Genomic DNA, 17,270 nt, shown 5'->3' with positions numbered 1-17,270 from the left:
ATTGATGAGATGATGATTCGGTTCTTTGGACGGTCCAAATACACAGTTAAGATGCCTCAGAAACCAATCAAGCAGGGATATAAGGTCTTTGGACTAGGAGAACAGGGCTATCTTTGGACTTTCTCCATGTCTAATGATAATCTCCGCATAAGTACGATGTTCCGTACTCCAGGATTAACCAAGACTGGATCTCTTGTGTGGAATTGATTGAACGGTTGCCAGTATTTATACAGAGCTCCGCGGCTCCTGCAGCTCAGAGCTCCGCGGCTCTGAGCTCTCTACAGCACTCTGAGCAGCATCTAGAGTTGAATAACAGCAAAGAGGTTGCTGGCTACTCAATTTACATGGACAACTACTTCACCTCTGTTGCTCTATTCCATTATCTTCGAAAGCAAGGAATTGGAGCTTGTGGAACCACCCGTCCTGCCAATCTGCCTCCTCTTCTACAAGAACTAAAGAACTCCGGACTATCCGCTCATATTCCCTTCAATACTCTGTGTATATTACCTCAAAATGAGGTTCTCTGTCTTGGATGGAAAGACAATAATATAGTATTACTACTGTCTACAATTCATATGCCAGACAGCTTTGTTGAACGTGTCAGGAAGCGCCCAGGATTGAACTCAACTAATGGCCCTCAGATCCGGAGGATATTTGGAGACAATTGGCAAAAAGCAGTGGAGATTCCTACCATCATTGATGATTACAATCATAATATGAATGGGATTGACCTAGCAAATCAGTATAGAGCATCCTATGAGACTCATATGCCCACTAATCGCACCTGGTTGACAATTCTGTACTGGATTATTGATCATGCCATTGTCAATGCTTATATTCTTCATCGACTGGCTACTACTGGCACTACTGGCACTACTGACACTACTATATCTCACGTTGAATTCCGCCGGCAGCTCTATATTCAACTCCTAGAATTCTCAAATCCTCTACCTACTACTCGATCAAATCCGGATCTAAATCACCAGCGAATTTCTCTGCCATCTTCTCAAACTTGTGCCTGGTGTCAGTATAAAAGAAAGAGAGAAGAAGGGAATAAAGGAAGAGCTCCAAGATCAAGATATGGTTGTGCAGCATGTAACAATATTGCTCTCTGTTTGAAGAGAGGATGTTGGAAGGAGTTCCATTCCAATGATATTAATTAGGGCTACATCAATAGATTACATAAATTACACTAAAACACGCCAATACGGCCGATCTCTCATATAATCCAGTAGTTTTCGCGTATTTAATACGCTAATGTACACGCTAAAAAATACGCTAATTGTGTCCTCGCGGCCAGACGAGGGGATAGTACTCGTATTAAGGGCCTGTTCGGTGACCCCGTCCAGGGCCGTATCCCCTCGTCCGTAGGTTTGTGCAAAATTAGCGTGGTTTCATTAGTGTATATTATACGAGATCTCATTGAATAATCAATGTATTTTTGAGTATTCATTGGTATTAGTGTAATATATAAACCCTAATTAAGGATCCGCGTAAATAGATATTAGGATATACTATGAAATTCCGCCCAACATTGAGTTTTCAAACATAAAAGGGTATTTTGACACTCTGAACAGTCAGAATTTGATCTCCCTATCTTTTTATATTTCTGCTGGCCAATCTTTCATTTATATTGACACCAGGCACAAACACGCTGCTTTGGAAGAGAAATCCGTTGATGATTTAGATTAGAATTTGATCATTCCCTTGATAGATTATCATGAATCCTAGATGTGAATTCAAAGAGTTCCTGGTAAAGCTTCTCATGAAAGCTTATATGAGAAGAAAGATCCTTCACTGAAATCCTCTGCTGCTTCATATATAGATATTGAAGCTGGTATGCATTAATAGCTGCGGAATCAATAAGTCAGTAGAGAATAGAAAGCCAGGTGTGATAGATGACTCTATGACTAGTATATGCTGCTCAGTATTGATTTGCTAGATCTACCCCATTCATATGATGATTATAATCATCTATAATCAATGGGATTTTCAGCTTCTTTTGTGATTGACCTTTAAAGACTTTTCTAACAATATTGACATTGATTGAGAGTTCCCCTGAGCATTTACAAGTACATTCAATAACTGCGTCCAATGAATGAATCGTAGTTAGTGCCAATACCATATTATTATCTTGCCAGGCAAGACAGAGAACATTCTCTTTTTCAATGACATGCAGAGTATTTCAGAGTATGGAATTTGAATGCTCTCAAAGCTCATCTAGTACTGCTGGAACCTGGTTTGAATGAGTGGTTCCACATGCTCCATACTCCTGTTGACGTAGTTCTTTGAATAAAGGAACTGATGTAAAGTAGTTATCCATATAAATTGAATAGGATGTGACCAGCTGTGAGATAGAGATTTCATTAGATGTGGCATTCGGTGTAGCATTCGGGGGGGTGATATTCGGGTTGATATTAGGGCCAATATTATGGGTGATATTAGAGTCGATATTAGGGGTGGCATTCGGCATGGTATTCGGTGTATTCGGTGTGGATACCATAGAAAGCCGCTTCACCAGATTCACCACCATAGATCTGGTTTTTGTTAACATAGAGAATTGAAACATAGACATTATACCCTGCCAGCAGCTAGATCAGGAAAAAGATCATAAATAGTCATGTTCTGCTAGGCCAAATATCTTATATCCTCAAGGAATTGGTTTATTAGACATCTTGTATGTATGTTGACTCCATCCAAAATATTTAACCATAATCTCATCAATGGAAATCTTAGATTCAGGGGTATAGTATTTTCAGCATGCCATATGAAACTTAGTAGCTAATGACTCTATCTTATACCATCAATTCTTATTTTTGACCTCCGGGCGGCGGGCCTCATGAAGGTTAGATATATGGATATATCATTTAATCTGTTCAAAACGCATATGGGTCATATAGAATTGAATGGAATGAATAGAGTCTTGTTTCAGATCATTCTGCCAGTATAGATCAATTCAATGGAATTTATGAACTTTCATATAAAGAAGAATGCTTATAAAGACCTTTATCTCTGCTGAATTGATATTTTTCCATGAACATTGCTGAATAGAAAGCTTTGAGAAGATAGATATTTCAGAAATCTCTATATCTATATCTTGAGCTTTCTCATTCTTTTTCATTTCTGAAAGCTCTGAAGCTTCATCATCAGTATCTCTAGTATCTCTCTTTAATTTTGCATAGAGATTAGTAGAATTACTGATATTTTAAAAGCATTTCTCAGAGAAGAATAAAATAAACAAAATGTATGAACTGCTAATATTGATATTTGCAGAAATATTGAAAATTGAATCTCATGAGATAGGCAATATTGAGTGGAATTTCACTGATTCTAGAGGTAGAAGTTCTGCAATAACCTCCTCAACAGACTGTTTTCATTTTCGTGATGTTTTTGTATGAACTAGAGAATGAATTAGTTAGCTAGGTCATTTGAATTGATTAATATAAGGAACTCACCATTGGATTTAGTAGGTTTCTCAGTGGATTCCACATTCGCAGGTTTGGGGGGTTCCATATTCACGGGTAGGGGGATAGGTGGGAGAATATATGAGAATCAGGCAGGCAGGCAGACAGGCAGGGCTTCAAACATGTTGAATTCCATACACATTCTTAAGATCTACATGAGATCTTCAATCAGTGGATCTAAATGACCAATTATTATTCATATAAAATTATATAGGATTCTATTGGTTATGCCCAGGGCGCCGGTGCAGAATTCCATACACTAATTGAAACCACGCTAATTTTGCACAAACCTACGGACGAGGGGATAAGTCCGTACAGTGCCAGGTATACGGACTTATACAGCTCTGTACGCGCTAATCTGGCCGAAAAAGGCCTGCTGTTCGGTAGATTTTGCGTATAACCCTGTATAACTCACCAAGAGTGCCAAGCTGGCTTCAAAATCCACTTTATAGAGTTCAACGGTGTAATTAGTTGAAAAAGTGGCGAATTTAAACCTAATCAAGTTAAATCTGTACTGTATACGCTGGAACAAGTCGTGATTTGTGCTGACTCGATCCAGCGCTGGCCGGCTTGGAACCTGCAAATATCATCAAAAATCAAGGATCATGGCGAGCAACAGTGACAATGCAACTCAGGAGGCAATACGACAGTATCTATGTTGTAGACAACAATTAATCAGGCTTGCTGCTGCAGAAGTGATTCATCGGAGCATCTCAACTGTCTCACCTGGCATACGATCCATGTATTCTGATCCATTTCGTGGATTTCAATTTACCACTCAGTTGTTGGATCCTACCTCCCACCCACTGCGTATTAAGAATATGACACGGATGAGTGCCAGTACGTTCATTGCACTGGTTGATTGGCTGAGAAGTAATACCGATATTCGCGAATCCGAACCAATACATGCCATAAAGATTGAGCAGAAGGTTCTCATATTCTTGTATATTACGACACAGGGGTGAGCTATTAGAACACTGCAGAGATGTTTCATCATTCATTAGACACAATATCCTAGTAAGTACAAATGATAGAATACTCACCAAATTGATGTTATACTAATAACTTGTATAGAGTCTTTCATGAGGTTTTGGAATCGCTCTGCGTACTCTATGAGCATTATGTCAAGATGCCCGAATCCCCAATGTGTGGAAGGTGTAAAGCTTGATTGATTAATTGCTAGCTAAGCGGACCATTTTATATAGGGTAAGATCGTTACACGAGACACGTGGTTGTCTCACACAATGGAATATAGCAAGAAAGCTCTTGGTTCAAATCCACGATATTGGCCTTTCTTCAAAGAATGTATTGGAGCTCTAGATGGGACTCATTTATCTATTTCTATTCCTTTGAATCAGCAATCTGTATGGCGAAATTGAAAGGGATGGATATCTCAAAATGTCCTCGCTGCCTGTGATCACGATATGAACTTCGTATATATCTACCCTGGAATGGAAGGATCTTCTCATGATAGTAGAGTTCTTTCACAGGCGCAGGAAAGGGATCAATTTGGAACCACATTATCTGACTGCTACTTTTTAGCAGATGCTGGCTATTCGCAGAAATCCAGCTTGATGTTGGTTCCATATTCAGGAGTTCGATATCATCTAAAGGAATGGGAAAAAGCGAATTCTCAACCTGTCAATGCTTCAGAGCTATATAATCTTCGCCATGCGAGCTTGCAAGGTGTAATTGAGCGTGTGTTTGGGGTGTTTAAACGGCGATTTCAAATCTATGATCGATGTCGAGATGGATTCTCTATAACAACTCAAATTGACCTGGTTTTTGCGTTAGCAGCGGTTCATAACTTCATGAATCACTATAAGGAAATGGATGAGCTTACTCAATATGATGAGAATTCTGATATTGAGGAGGAAAGAAGAGAAACGGTTCCTGCAGATGTTCAAGAGAATGGTGATGAAATAATGAAAAAACGGGATGATATTGCTAAGCAGATGTGGAAGCAGTATAAGGAATATCTGAATGGGAATCATAATTACAATTAAGCGAGCTAGCTAGTCTCAATAAAGCAATCAAGTAGATTGAGTACTTTCCACAGCAATATTGATATTTCAAACATCTTCTCACTTTCATTGCAGTAATATATGTATTTTATCAGTGTATTTGATGGTATATAATATATGCTGTAATTTATCAACCAATAGAACTAACATATTTACCTAACCTTCTCATACAAAAAGTGGTGATGTTTTATAACCATGTTATTCAATGTAAATACTGTTATTTTGGTAATTTATCAAAGAAACCTCTCCATTCATTCTTTATTTCATATTGATATTGTAGATACAAAGAAGCCTTCACTATTATTTTTTGCCACTAATCCCACAACTACTTCTGCTACTAATTCTACAACTACTTCTGCCACTACTTCTGCCATCATTTCTTCTTCATCTTACTACTTCTATTACTGCTCTTCTGAATCAAATAGAGTCAGTATAAAGCTTCGCCGATCCTCTATTGACCCTGCACTATAACCAAGATAGAGACCTGATATATTTGGATCTCGAAAAAGCAATGGTATCTTGCTATATCGTGAATAAGGAATTCGACCATCAACCTTCCAATCCTCTGGAAGCAAATCCTGAACCTCACTTAAAAATAGCCTGGTTGCTCGCTCGATATCTCCTGGCTGCTCAACTCTTAATTTGGCTGTTGCAGATTCTTTTATAACTTCTCTCAGAGCATCAATACTGTCCCCAAATTTTCTTTTGAGTGGTCGATTTCGAGTGCTTGATTCAGTTGACATTCTCGCAGGTGATTGAGATGAGCTAGCAGAGTTTTGATAAGCTGCTCCAAGAGATTCTACAACAGGTGTGGGTGTCAAGAAAGATGTGGATGTGAATGTCAATTCCTCCTCTGTTCCAACATCACTAGTATTTTCACTCATCATCTCTTCTCTTCTTCTTTGCTGACGAGCGTGATATCCTATAGCATAATCACCTGTTGCCAATCGACCATCAAGCAGTTCCCCGGTGAGTTCTGGATACACAGGTCCTCGATGTTGAAATTGTCGCATTTCCGGATGTTGATTGAAATACACGCTGGTAACCTCAATATCATTGACAAATGTCATTTTTTCTTGACAGAATGACCACCCAGATATCTGCTGTTGATGCTTATGCCACAACTTCCAAATCGTTTTAATCTTCCGCCATCGATTCTCACATATATCTTTGGTAATAGATTGATGTGTATGCTGACTGACAGCATCAACAATTGAAGGCCAAACAACACTTTTGTAATTGCCGTTGTCTGTCTCCAAACCTCGTTTTTTGGCATCAATGAAGGTATTGAGCATGGCCAGCTCCATGTCAGGGGTCCAATCAGTTCGAACTCGAGGGCCTCGCCGGGCTCGCTGGGTATCTCCTCGTGGTTAGGTTTTGCCCCAATTAGCGTGGTTTCATTTAGTGTATGGAATTTTGCACCGGCGCCTTTTTATAACCAATAGAATGCCATATAATTTTATATGAACAGTAATTGGTCATTTAAATCCACTGATTGGCGATTCCATGCCAAGCTTGAAAACGTGTATGGAATTCAACACATTTGAACTCTACTCTCTGCCTGCCTGCCTGCCTGCATATTTTCTCCATCATGGAATCCATCCACCCACCCGCGAACATGGAATCCACTGAGAAAACTGCCAAATCCAATGGTAATTTTCTTATATTAATCAATTTTTATGATCTAGTTAACTAATCAATTCTCTAGACTGTACAAAAACATCTAGAAAATGAAAATGAGCTGTTGAGAAGATCATAGCAGAGCTTTCACCTCTGAAGTCAGTGAAGTTCCTTCCAATGCAGCCTGCTTTGTGAGATTCAATTCTCAATATTCCTGTGAATATCAATATTAGCAGTTTCTACACTCTATTTACTCTATTCTTATCTGAGAAATGCTTTCAAAATATCAGTGATTCCATCAATCTCTATGCAAAACTAAAGAGAGATGCTGGAGATACTGATGATGAAACTTCAGAGCTCTCAGAAATGAAGAAGAAGAAGAAGAAGAAAAAGAATAAAAAAGAAAAAAATTCAGAGAGCTCTATATCTTTCAGTTTCTCTATTCAGCAACAATTATGAAAAAAAATCAATTCAGCAAAAATAAAGATGTTTATAGACATTCTTTTCTATATGAGAGTTCATAAATCTTAATAAACTGATCTATACTGATGGAATGATCTGAAACAGAGTTCTATTCATTCCATTCAATTCTATATGAGCCGTACGTGATTTAAGCAGTTTAAATGATATATTCATATATCTAACCCCTGTGAAGCCCGCCGGCCTGAAGCCTGAAATAAGGATTGATGGTATAAGGTAGAGCCATTGGCCACTGAATTCCATATGGCATGCTGAAAATACTACACACCTGGCTCAAAGGTTTCCATTGATGAGATCATGATTAAATGCTTTGAATGGAGTCAACACACATACAAGATGTCTAATAAACCAATTCCTCAGGGATATAAGATATTTGGCCTGGCAGAACATGGCTATTTATGGTCTTTTTCATGGTCAAGCCGCCGGCAGAGTATAATGCCTATGTTTCAATTCCCAGGATTAACAAAGACGGGATCTATGGTGGTGAATCTGGCGAACCGGCTTCCTATGATAGCTATATCCACACCGAATGCCACGCCGAATGCCACGCCGAATGCCACGCCGAATGCCACGCTGAATGCCACACCGAATGCCACACCGAATGCCATGCTGAATGCTGCTGAGAATGAAATCTCTATCTCACAGCAGATATCTTTCTATTCAATTTATATGAATAACTACTTTACCTCTGTTCCTCTATTCAAAGAACTGCGCCAACAGGGATATGGAGCATGTGGAACTACCCGCTTTAACCAGATGCCAGCTATACTAAGTGAACTTCATGAGCATTCAACTTCAAAATCAATTCCCTGGAATACTATGCATGTCATTGAAAAAGAGAATGTTCTCTGTCTTGCCTGGCAAGATAATAATATGGTATTAGCACTGACTACGGTTCATCAATTGAACACTGTCATTGAACGGGTACATAAACGGCCAGGAGAACTCTCAACCAACATCAATATTGTTTGAAAAGTCTTTGAAGAACAATCACAGAAGAAGCTGAAAATCCCAGTCATTATAGATGACTATAATCATCATATGAATGGGGTGGACCTAGCAAATCAGTACCAGGCAGCATATACTAGCCATAGGGTCATCTATCAAACATGGCTTTCTATTTTCTACTGGCTTATTGACACTGCGGCTGTTAATGCATACCCGCTTCAGTATATATATATGAAGCAGCAGGGGGTTCCTGCTAAGAATCTGTCTTCTCATATAAGCTTTCATGAAAAGCTCTACCAGGAACTCTTTGAGTTCTCACCTAAGATTCATGATGATTTACCACCTCAACGATCGAATCCTAATCTAAATCATCAATGAATTTCATTGCCAGCTCGCGCAGTTTGTGCCTGATGTAGGTATAAAAGCAAGCTAGGCCAGCAGAATGCTGGATGAACTGGCAAATCATATTCTGATTGTTCAGCATGTCAAACACCTCTCTGTTTGAAAACTTGATGTTGGGAGGAATTCCATGAGATGGCTTGATAGGGTAATTACGACGCGAATCCTTAATTAGGGCTTTTTTAAATACAATAATACTGACTAATACCAAAATTACCTTAACCGGTCAATAATATGCCGTATAATTTGCGGAGCGAGCGTAGCGAGTGAAGCAATATATATAGGCTTTTCGTGCCAGAAAATTTCCTCTTTCGGTCATCCGGATTAGGAAAGCATTCCCGCGCTCTGATTGGCTGAATCCCTGCGCTCTGATTGATCAATGAGAAGTTACGCTCACGTGATGCTACGTGACCACCCGCGTTGCTGCAACGGCCCGTATAGAAAGGCCTGAGCAAAATAAACAAGCAATTACAGCTTCATTCATTCTATTCTATTTCAAGGCTCTTTTTACTGCATTTGTATAAATAGTCAATCTGAGCTTCCACACATCAGACCCTTCTTCACTTGCAACAGCTTATAAAAAGCAAAGTATAATTCAGCAGAATCATTGAACAAATTCAATATTATGATAAGATTTTATCTGCTATACTCATATTGTCATTCTTATATAGAGCTCAAGAACAGCTACAGAATGTTAATGAAACAATTAAATGTTTCTCATTCACTACAGCCTCATCTCTGCTGCTCAGTGATGATTTCATCTTTCAAGTATCATTACAGATTCAATTTTATCATTCAATTAATTCTTTCAATTTCTCATTCATTCCACTTAGTTCTCAATGACATACATCTTTCAGTTATTCAGAGAGTTTAATAAATGATTCATCAATTGATACTGATCTCTGTTCATATTTGTATTTGAAATTCCCCACTTCATTTACTATAAAGAATCTTGCAGACTCAGATCTCTCTTTAATGTTTAACAGCTTTACTCTTCTCAAAGACTTAGTGTTGACATCAACTGACTGATAATATATTCAAAACTTTCATAAAGCTTTCAAAAATAAGGTTATGAGGATGTGCAATCATTATCAATGTTAATGATTTAACATGAAATTGAAAAACAACATCTGCACTCATTATATTACAATTGATAAAAATCAATAAATAAATAAATTTTTTTTTTTTTTTTTTTTTTTTTTTTTTTTTTTTTTTTTTTTTTTTTTTTTTTTCGCAGATAACAATCTAAACTCCGATCAAGTTTTCAATCTTTCTTCTATAAATCAGATTGAGGAAATGCTTATTACTCAAATTCATGTGTTTGTGAAAATCTGTCAGATTCACAGCCAGTAATATAAATATAAAAGTTATATTGTCAACTTCTTTTAAAACACTAACTGTGTTTACAATAGTCTTTCACTGCTGTTTAAAGATTTTGATATCATTGTTTTGCAGCTTTCAAATACATCTGCTGATCTCCACCTCTTCCATCAATTCTGTCATAATTTCACTTTTCAAAAAACTGTTGTTAAATAATGATTATGTGAGGGGTGATGACAGTATGAAGAGTGAATAGTAGAAGATAGTATATAATATAGTAGAAGATAATAATAATTATAGTAGTAATAGTAGTAATGTAGTTGAAGTTGTAGCTAATCGCTGAAGAGGAAAAGAAAGAGAAAGAAGATGTGCGAAATACATACATCTATATATATATATACATATAGAAATAGTGGTAGCGAGAGTATAATGGAAAGAGGTAAGAATAGACGAAGATATAAACAAAGATAATATAATAATAAGGAAATAATAAACAAGTGCATTACAGATTAGCTTTTCTTTGAGTTAACCATTTTGACTATACCAACATCAATATTAATCAGAAAGCTTTAAAGGCATTATCAGTTAATGAAAATGTTACAGATCAGTTAATGATTAAAGATATTGAAAATACTCAATTGAATAAAGAAATCAACTTTGATGATATAGATAATTTCTCTGAATGTATAGCAGTGTCTAATCTTCTTGCCTGCAATGAAAAAGTGAAGCAGCTTCATCAGAAATTTGAACAAACACAAAACTCTGAATCAGATCTGCAGCTGCAATCACAGCTGCAACAGCCACAAATTCTGCAACATGAATTAACAATGCCATTCTTCCACAACACTTAGAGCTTCATATCATAGAGGTGAGGTTGGAGGTGATGTTTATGAGTGTTATTTACAGCTGCCTTTCTAATTGGGACTAGCTCCGCAATAATTTAGCACACTGCAGCTCGTGTGCTACAATGTATTTTATACACTAATTGAAACCACGCTAATTGGGGCAAAACCTAACCACGAGGAGATAGGGTGGGGAGGCTCGCTGCGTGGCTCGGGTGGCTAGCGTTGGGGATTCAGGCCGCTGGCTCTCGCTTATCAAGGGTTCATCAAGGTATTGTGATGTCGGATCAATCTGAGACTCGTCAAGATCCATTTTTCACTGATATTTGGTGTGAGAAAGTAGTAATATAACGGGATTTTCAACTGCAACGCGTCCGCTGGAATCGCACGATAATCATCATGATAAAAACCGCTCGTAAGTAATAAAAGTAATGCCAGAACGCCAAGCAGATTAATATTCATATAGGGAAAGGCGGCAATAATGAAGGTTTACGCCGTCAAAAGGCAAATATCCACTTTCTGTACGGCCCTGGCACTGTACGGACAAAATCACCGAACAGGCCCTAAGTTTCTTTCAAATGTTGTTGATTTCCTCAATTGTAAACTAACTTGTCTATTTTCAGATTAATGTAATGCTGCTTCGGTTTTTCAGGGGTGATACAGTGCCTCGCAATAAGTTTGAAACTATTGTGACTTCTCATCAAAATCCACTAGTCCAAAAGTAGTTTAGTAGTTGCATTGTTTATTGCAGAACTAGCTCTAATTAATTAAATTACATCTGGAAATCAAGGATTTCTGTGAGGAAGAATATAGAAAAAATGAATGAGAGAATAGAGAATGGTGTAGATGAGTGGAAAAATAGGGGTAAATGGATGCATTTGAATATCATATGACACTATAACTACAACTAATTACTACAAATTAAACTTCTTTTGGACTAGTGGATTTCGGTGAGAAGTCACAATATCTTAAAGCAGCAGCTCCTCTGGTCGATCAAGGGCTAGCGGTAATTTCCATATCAAAGTGCCTCAAAGTGTGTCAAAGCGCCTCAGAGCGGCTTGCAGTCTTCTATTTCGCCATTGCTACAGTTGCTGTTCTTGAGCCATTCATTTTCAACATTGTTTGTTTTTTTCTTTTTGGGAGGAAATACCCGCAGTTGACCTTCCTAGTCACCCATATGACTTCACGTCAGTAACCACTAACCTTTATATACCTACGTTCATTATTTACACATCTAGACATTCGACTTGAAGTAGCTATTCCACTACTCCGTACATGACCGTCGAATAGACCCCGATTTGTCTGAACACCTCAAAATACCAAATGGCATATGAATTAAAATCCAAAGGCAATGAGCGTTTCAAGGATGGTGACTTCGCCGGGGCTGAGGACTTTTACTCCCAAGCGTATGTTTACTTCCGTTTGTCCACCAGCATCTAGCGGGGCATTTAGATGCACTACATCTATTTACTCCTACTGGAGGTTATATATTAATTCTAAATCAACCGGTGCATCTTTTTGTAGCATCCAGAAAAACCCCAACGATCCTTCTTTCTTCAATAACCGCGCCCTTGTTCGAATCAAGCTCGAGCAGTGGGAGGGCGCCGAACACGATGCGCGCATCGCCATAGATCTCTTCGGCCCAAAGAACTCCACGGCTATCAAATCAAACTACTACCTCTCCCAAGCCCTTCTCGGACTGCAGCGACCAGCTGAAGCACTCGACGTGGCCTTAGCAGCGTACAAAGCGAGCATAGAAACCAAGAACCCCAATGCGGAACCATTGTCGAGGGTCATACTGCGCGCCAAGCAAGCTATATGGGCGGCAAGCGAGACGACGCGATTGCGGAATCAAGATGAGACGCTGAGGAAATGGGAGGAGCTGCTTCAAGCGGATTATGAAAAGGAGCTAAGTGAATTGCGCGCAAGCTTAGCGGTGGGTGAGATTGGACAGATTGGATTTGAAGAGGATAAGAAGGATTTGTTGGACGAGATGCAGAGGAGGTTGGGTATTATGAGGAATATGTTTGCTGCTTCGAAGGGCGCAGATATGAAAGAACGGGTCTGTATATCCTCCTCCCCTTCCCCTCGCAGTTGCCTATATCCAATTGCGGATTCCGCATGTCCATTTCAAACTCAGTACTTAGACCAATTTCACCATCCCAGGTCGTCCCTGATTATCTCATAGACAGCATCTCCTTTGAGATAATGCATGATCCTGTCGTCACCCCATCGGGCCACTCTTTCGAACGCACCAGCCTCCTAAAACATATGCAACACTCCCCCTTCGACCCCATTACCCGTGTACCCATGACTATCCACGATATTCGCCCAAACTATGCCCTAAAAGCAGCTTGTGATGATTTCTTAACCAAAAACGGCTGGGCCGTTGATTGGTGAGCGTGACTCACGTTGAAATGCATTTTCCTCTTTTTCCTTTTGCTTTTCGTTTTTAATTGCATGATATCATATTCTTTAACATTTATATGATACATAGACCCGCTTCCTTTCTTATTCTCTTTTGCGGTAAAAGTCCAAGTATGGGGGATCCCTCTTTTCGGATTCATGCATCACCCTTGCTGATCGTCGATTTTTACCACGTCAAGCGTTTACTCTTTTATTCCTAAATTTAAACATCTTTTACTTTATTTTGTTTCCTTCCTATATGCTTCATGCTCTACGAATTTAGCCATCCTCCTGGTTTTTCCTTTATTTATTTTTGGCAAAAGTCTGCTTGCTCTGTATCCTGCAAGCGTTTTTATCCATCGTTCGTTGTATAATGATCCACTTTGTTTAGATATTCCTATAGTGCGCGGCGTTTCAGCTACAACCTCCCAGACATCCTGTCCTTTTCTTTTCTGATTCTACTTCTCATGGATTATGAAATAAAGGTACCTAAATTCCTTGTGCCTGGTTGTAGTTACGACTTGAACATTCCCCTTTTTATTTGATTTTGACCCTCAAATTGACTGGGGGAAAAATAATAATAAATAGATCTGATCCTGTCCAAAAACCAGACGATTCTTATAGCTTGAAGGGCGGCGTGGAACTGAAGTTCATGCACATGCTAGAAGTATAGAATACCTCACCTCATCATCAGGAAATCTCCACTCTCTGATGCCTGAATGAATGTGGCTGCTCTTCCACCCCGCTCCCAAGTGGCTCAGCCTGCAGTTATAGCTGCTTACTCAGCTCAGTTCCCCGCTCATTGGGACCCCGCTAAAAAGTCTCCAACATGCTTGATGTTGAAGTTGCTTTTACTTGTCTTAATTTCAAATTATTAAATATCTGGGAATTTCTTATTCTGGCCTTTAATTCTTTTTCTCCAGGAACCCGCTAGCCGTGAGTGTCTCCTAAAATTGCTACAATTCATTCCGCATCCTTGAGTTTTCCATGCACGTTTTGTCAGCAGCATTGTGCTGTATTTCATGGATTGTGGATGCATGCTGCACCACTAGATAAAGTACGGAAGTTAACACAACCTCTTAACACAGAAAATCACAACATATTGCTTCTTTGCCTTGCACTTCGAAAGAAATCTTACAACCAACAGCAGAGCGGATTTCTCCTTTCTCCTTTCCCCTTACCACGGCTTCCAAAAAACCTATTCCTCCCGCGCCGTAATACCACTTAGTCAGTAAAGATAATGCCCGTTCCAAAGACTCCCGAGTTCGAAGCCGCTGTCGTGGCGAGCCGGAAACTGGCTTCTAAGCCTAGTGATGATGAATTGTTGGAGGTTCGTTTTATCAATCCGCGAGGTTGCGAATTCTGGCTTTGTTTGATCGAGAGCAGTCTCTGCCGGGGGGATGAGGGATGAAAAGAGAAAGTAGAGCAAGAGGTGGAGTGCAAGATAATAAGCGCGTCAGTATTTTGGCTAACTTCAAGTGACATCGAATTTTTATATAGCTGTATGCGCTGTTTAAACAAGGAACCCAGGATCCTCCCTTCGAGGAAGCTCCCAAGCCTGGAACTTTTGACTTTAAGGTATGGAAATCGATGGCTCTAGAATATCTTATCACATATATACACGTTCCTTGCTCTGCCCAAGACCAAAAGAAGAGAATGCGCTAACGGATCATTTTACTCAACCGCCTTTTCACGTCCCTCAGGGTAAATACAAGCACAGCTCATGGAAAAAACTCGTTGACGAGGGCCTCTCCCCCGAAGATGCGCAAATAAAATACGTTGAGCTCATCGAGAAGCTCAAAGAGAAGTACGGATACGATGAAGGGAAGGAGCCGGAGCAAGTTGGAGGGAAATAGAAGAGTATAAACTAGAAATAGACTGGATGTTTGCTAGCATCTTGCGGGCGCTCCTGAGAAGAGCCAGACTGAACTACCTAGTAGATCATTTAAGACGATATGAGGTAGGCTAGATGGGTTTCTGACATGCGGAATGTGTGCCGGCAGTCATTTTCTACGTGAATTGAAGTTAAACAACTAAACTTCCTAGCCCCTGCCCTTGTTTTATTTATTAGTAAAGGCATTGGCCACCGTTCTCAATGATGGGATTTCAATCTATATTCGTTGCCAGTTCATTCCCCACCACCCCGGCCTACAATCGATCACTCATGACAATCCCAACATTCCCTAGGAGTAATAAAAATAACATAGAATCTTGGAAGTGCGATCTGATAAATGGATTTTATTTTCTGGTATAAATATATACTGCCCTAAATTTGGCTAATTGGGTGTTAGTTATGATGTACTCCGTATTGAATCATGGATTTGGTAGGTTCTATTAGCAAGAATTCTGTAGCAACTTGAAACCCGGAACGTCTCACTATATGAAACTGAGCAATGCCCCACTGAATCTTAGCACTACCTTGCTCATATAAGCAAGCATACTTTTCCTTAACTATAAATATGGCCTTTATTGCAGTTAGAATAAGCAATTCAATTTATCTTATCGATATTCAGTATTTGGGACAATATTCGGACTTATTTAGTTCCGACAGTTATGAGCCCGGGTTAGCTACCTATCACTATCTATTCAACTATATTGATATCTATCCATACCGACCTCCTTATCGGCAAAGATATCTATTTGATTATATCCATCTATCCGATCTCACCGACCTCCTCATCGGCGACGATTGCGGCACTATCTATATCTATCCGATTCTCATCGACCTATTTATCGGCGAGAGATAGCGGCGAGAGATAGCGGCGAAATATCGGTTATATCCGTACGATCCTATATCGATTATATCCATTCGACTCTATATCGATTATTCGTTCGATTCTATATCGGTTTTATATCTGTATACAACGACCAAGATGTCAGCAGGAAATTCCTCATCAAAAGCCTCAACTTTTCTTGGATTCCCCTACGAAATGGAACCTATGGTACAACATGATACTAGGTCTTGCCACCGAGCTCCAAGTACTGGATCTTATTAGTGAGGAAAGTCCCAATAGGATGGGTGGAGCATGAAACAACAAGAAAATCAAACAGTTCAGCAATTTGTATCACACCTACAATCAGTTGAAGGACGCCTACGACATCCTTAAAATACCTGGGCCTATCCCTCCAGAGTTCCCTACTGAGCACACCATGGAAGCAAGAGTTAAATGGGAGATGGAGAAGAGCAAATATAACAATGATAGGAATATCTATGAGGACAAACTTGCAGGAGTTAGCAAGATCAGACAAGAGATCTTCAGAACGGTGGCATTCAGTGAGCTGGAAATAGCAACTAATGGGAATAGTTGCATTGATGTGAAAGATCTTCTACTTGCTCTTAAGAAAAGGTTATCACCCAGAACAGCAGACCGCCAGTATGAGGTACGGAAGAAGTACCAGTGTAGGAACTAGATAAAGTCCGAATATTGACCCAAATACTGAATATCGAAAAGATGAATTGAATTGATTATTTTCACCCCAATAATTACATGATAATCAGGTAGTATTTATAGGAAAGAGAATGTTGAAATATATGATAGGGGCAGTGCTGGTATGCAGTGATCCGGTTTCCGGAATTGAGACAATAGAAGATCCTTGCTAGTGTAATCAACAGAACTCATTTCTAACAATCAGAACTTGCAAAAGGCGCCTAAACAGAATCTAGATCAGTGGTTAGATGCTTGGACCCTGAACGTCTTCAATATGAAACTGAGCAATGCCCCACTGAATTTTAGCTCATATAAGCAAGCATACTTTTCCTTAACTAT

At 39.3% G+C, this 17,270-nt stretch overlaps 6 protein-coding genes across 6 annotated transcripts; all 6 read left to right on the top strand.

Annotated features, from left to right (window-relative positions):
* Window positions 1-51: 51 nt before the first annotated feature.
* Window positions 52-978, top strand: HCAG_08736 (predicted protein; the record flags this gene model as incomplete). The annotated part of the gene is made up of 3 exons (XM_001536364.1): window positions 52-151; window positions 223-896; window positions 934-978. 3 exons carry the CDS (start codon window positions 52-54, stop codon window positions 976-978), a joined length of 819 nt encoding a protein of 272 aa, XP_001536414.1.
* A 3,091-nt stretch (window positions 979-4,069) lies between these two features.
* Window positions 4,070-5,470, top strand: HCAG_08735 (predicted protein; the record flags this gene model as incomplete). Its single annotated transcript, XM_001536363.1, has 4 exons — window positions 4,070-4,425; window positions 4,539-4,610; window positions 4,720-4,769; window positions 5,007-5,470. The coding sequence occupies 4 exons, from the start codon at window positions 4,070-4,072 to the stop codon at window positions 5,468-5,470; spliced, it is 942 nt and encodes a 313-aa protein (XP_001536413.1).
* A 6,026-nt stretch (window positions 5,471-11,496) lies between these two features.
* On the top strand, window positions 11,497-11,822 carry HCAG_08734 (predicted protein; the record flags this gene model as incomplete). Its single annotated transcript, XM_001536362.1, has 3 exons — window positions 11,497-11,512; window positions 11,564-11,634; window positions 11,721-11,822. The coding sequence occupies 3 exons, from the start codon at window positions 11,497-11,499 to the stop codon at window positions 11,820-11,822; spliced, it is 189 nt and encodes a 62-aa protein (XP_001536412.1).
* Window positions 11,823-12,420: 598 nt separating this feature from the next.
* HCAG_08733 (conserved hypothetical protein) lies at window positions 12,421-13,497 on the top strand (the record flags this gene model as incomplete). Its single annotated transcript, XM_001536361.1, has 3 exons — window positions 12,421-12,503; window positions 12,622-13,159; window positions 13,264-13,497. The coding sequence occupies 3 exons, from the start codon at window positions 12,421-12,423 to the stop codon at window positions 13,495-13,497; spliced, it is 855 nt and encodes a 284-aa protein (XP_001536411.1).
* Window positions 13,498-14,743: 1,246 nt separating this feature from the next.
* HCAG_08732 (predicted protein) lies at window positions 14,744-15,359 on the top strand (the record flags this gene model as incomplete). The annotated part of the gene is made up of 3 exons (XM_001536360.1): window positions 14,744-14,833; window positions 15,004-15,081; window positions 15,207-15,359. 3 exons carry the CDS (start codon window positions 14,744-14,746, stop codon window positions 15,357-15,359), a joined length of 321 nt encoding a protein of 106 aa, XP_001536410.1.
* A 1,294-nt stretch (window positions 15,360-16,653) lies between these two features.
* HCAG_08731 (predicted protein) lies at window positions 16,654-17,179 on the top strand (the record flags this gene model as incomplete). The annotated part of the gene is made up of 2 exons (XM_001536359.1): window positions 16,654-16,884; window positions 17,168-17,179. The coding sequence occupies 2 exons, from the start codon at window positions 16,654-16,656 to the stop codon at window positions 17,177-17,179; spliced, it is 243 nt and encodes an 80-aa protein (XP_001536409.1).
* Between the last annotated feature and the right edge of the window lie 91 nt (window positions 17,180-17,270).

The sequence above is a fragment of the Histoplasma capsulatum genome, genomic scaffold (assembly GCF_000149585.1).
Source record: "Histoplasma capsulatum NAm1 scaffold_12 genomic scaffold, whole genome shotgun sequence".
Taxonomy (NCBI): Eukaryota; Fungi; Ascomycota; class Eurotiomycetes; order Onygenales; family Ajellomycetaceae; genus Histoplasma; species Histoplasma mississippiense.
The sequence above is the reverse complement of the archived record's forward strand: the minus strand, read 5'-3'. Positions and strand labels throughout refer to the sequence as shown.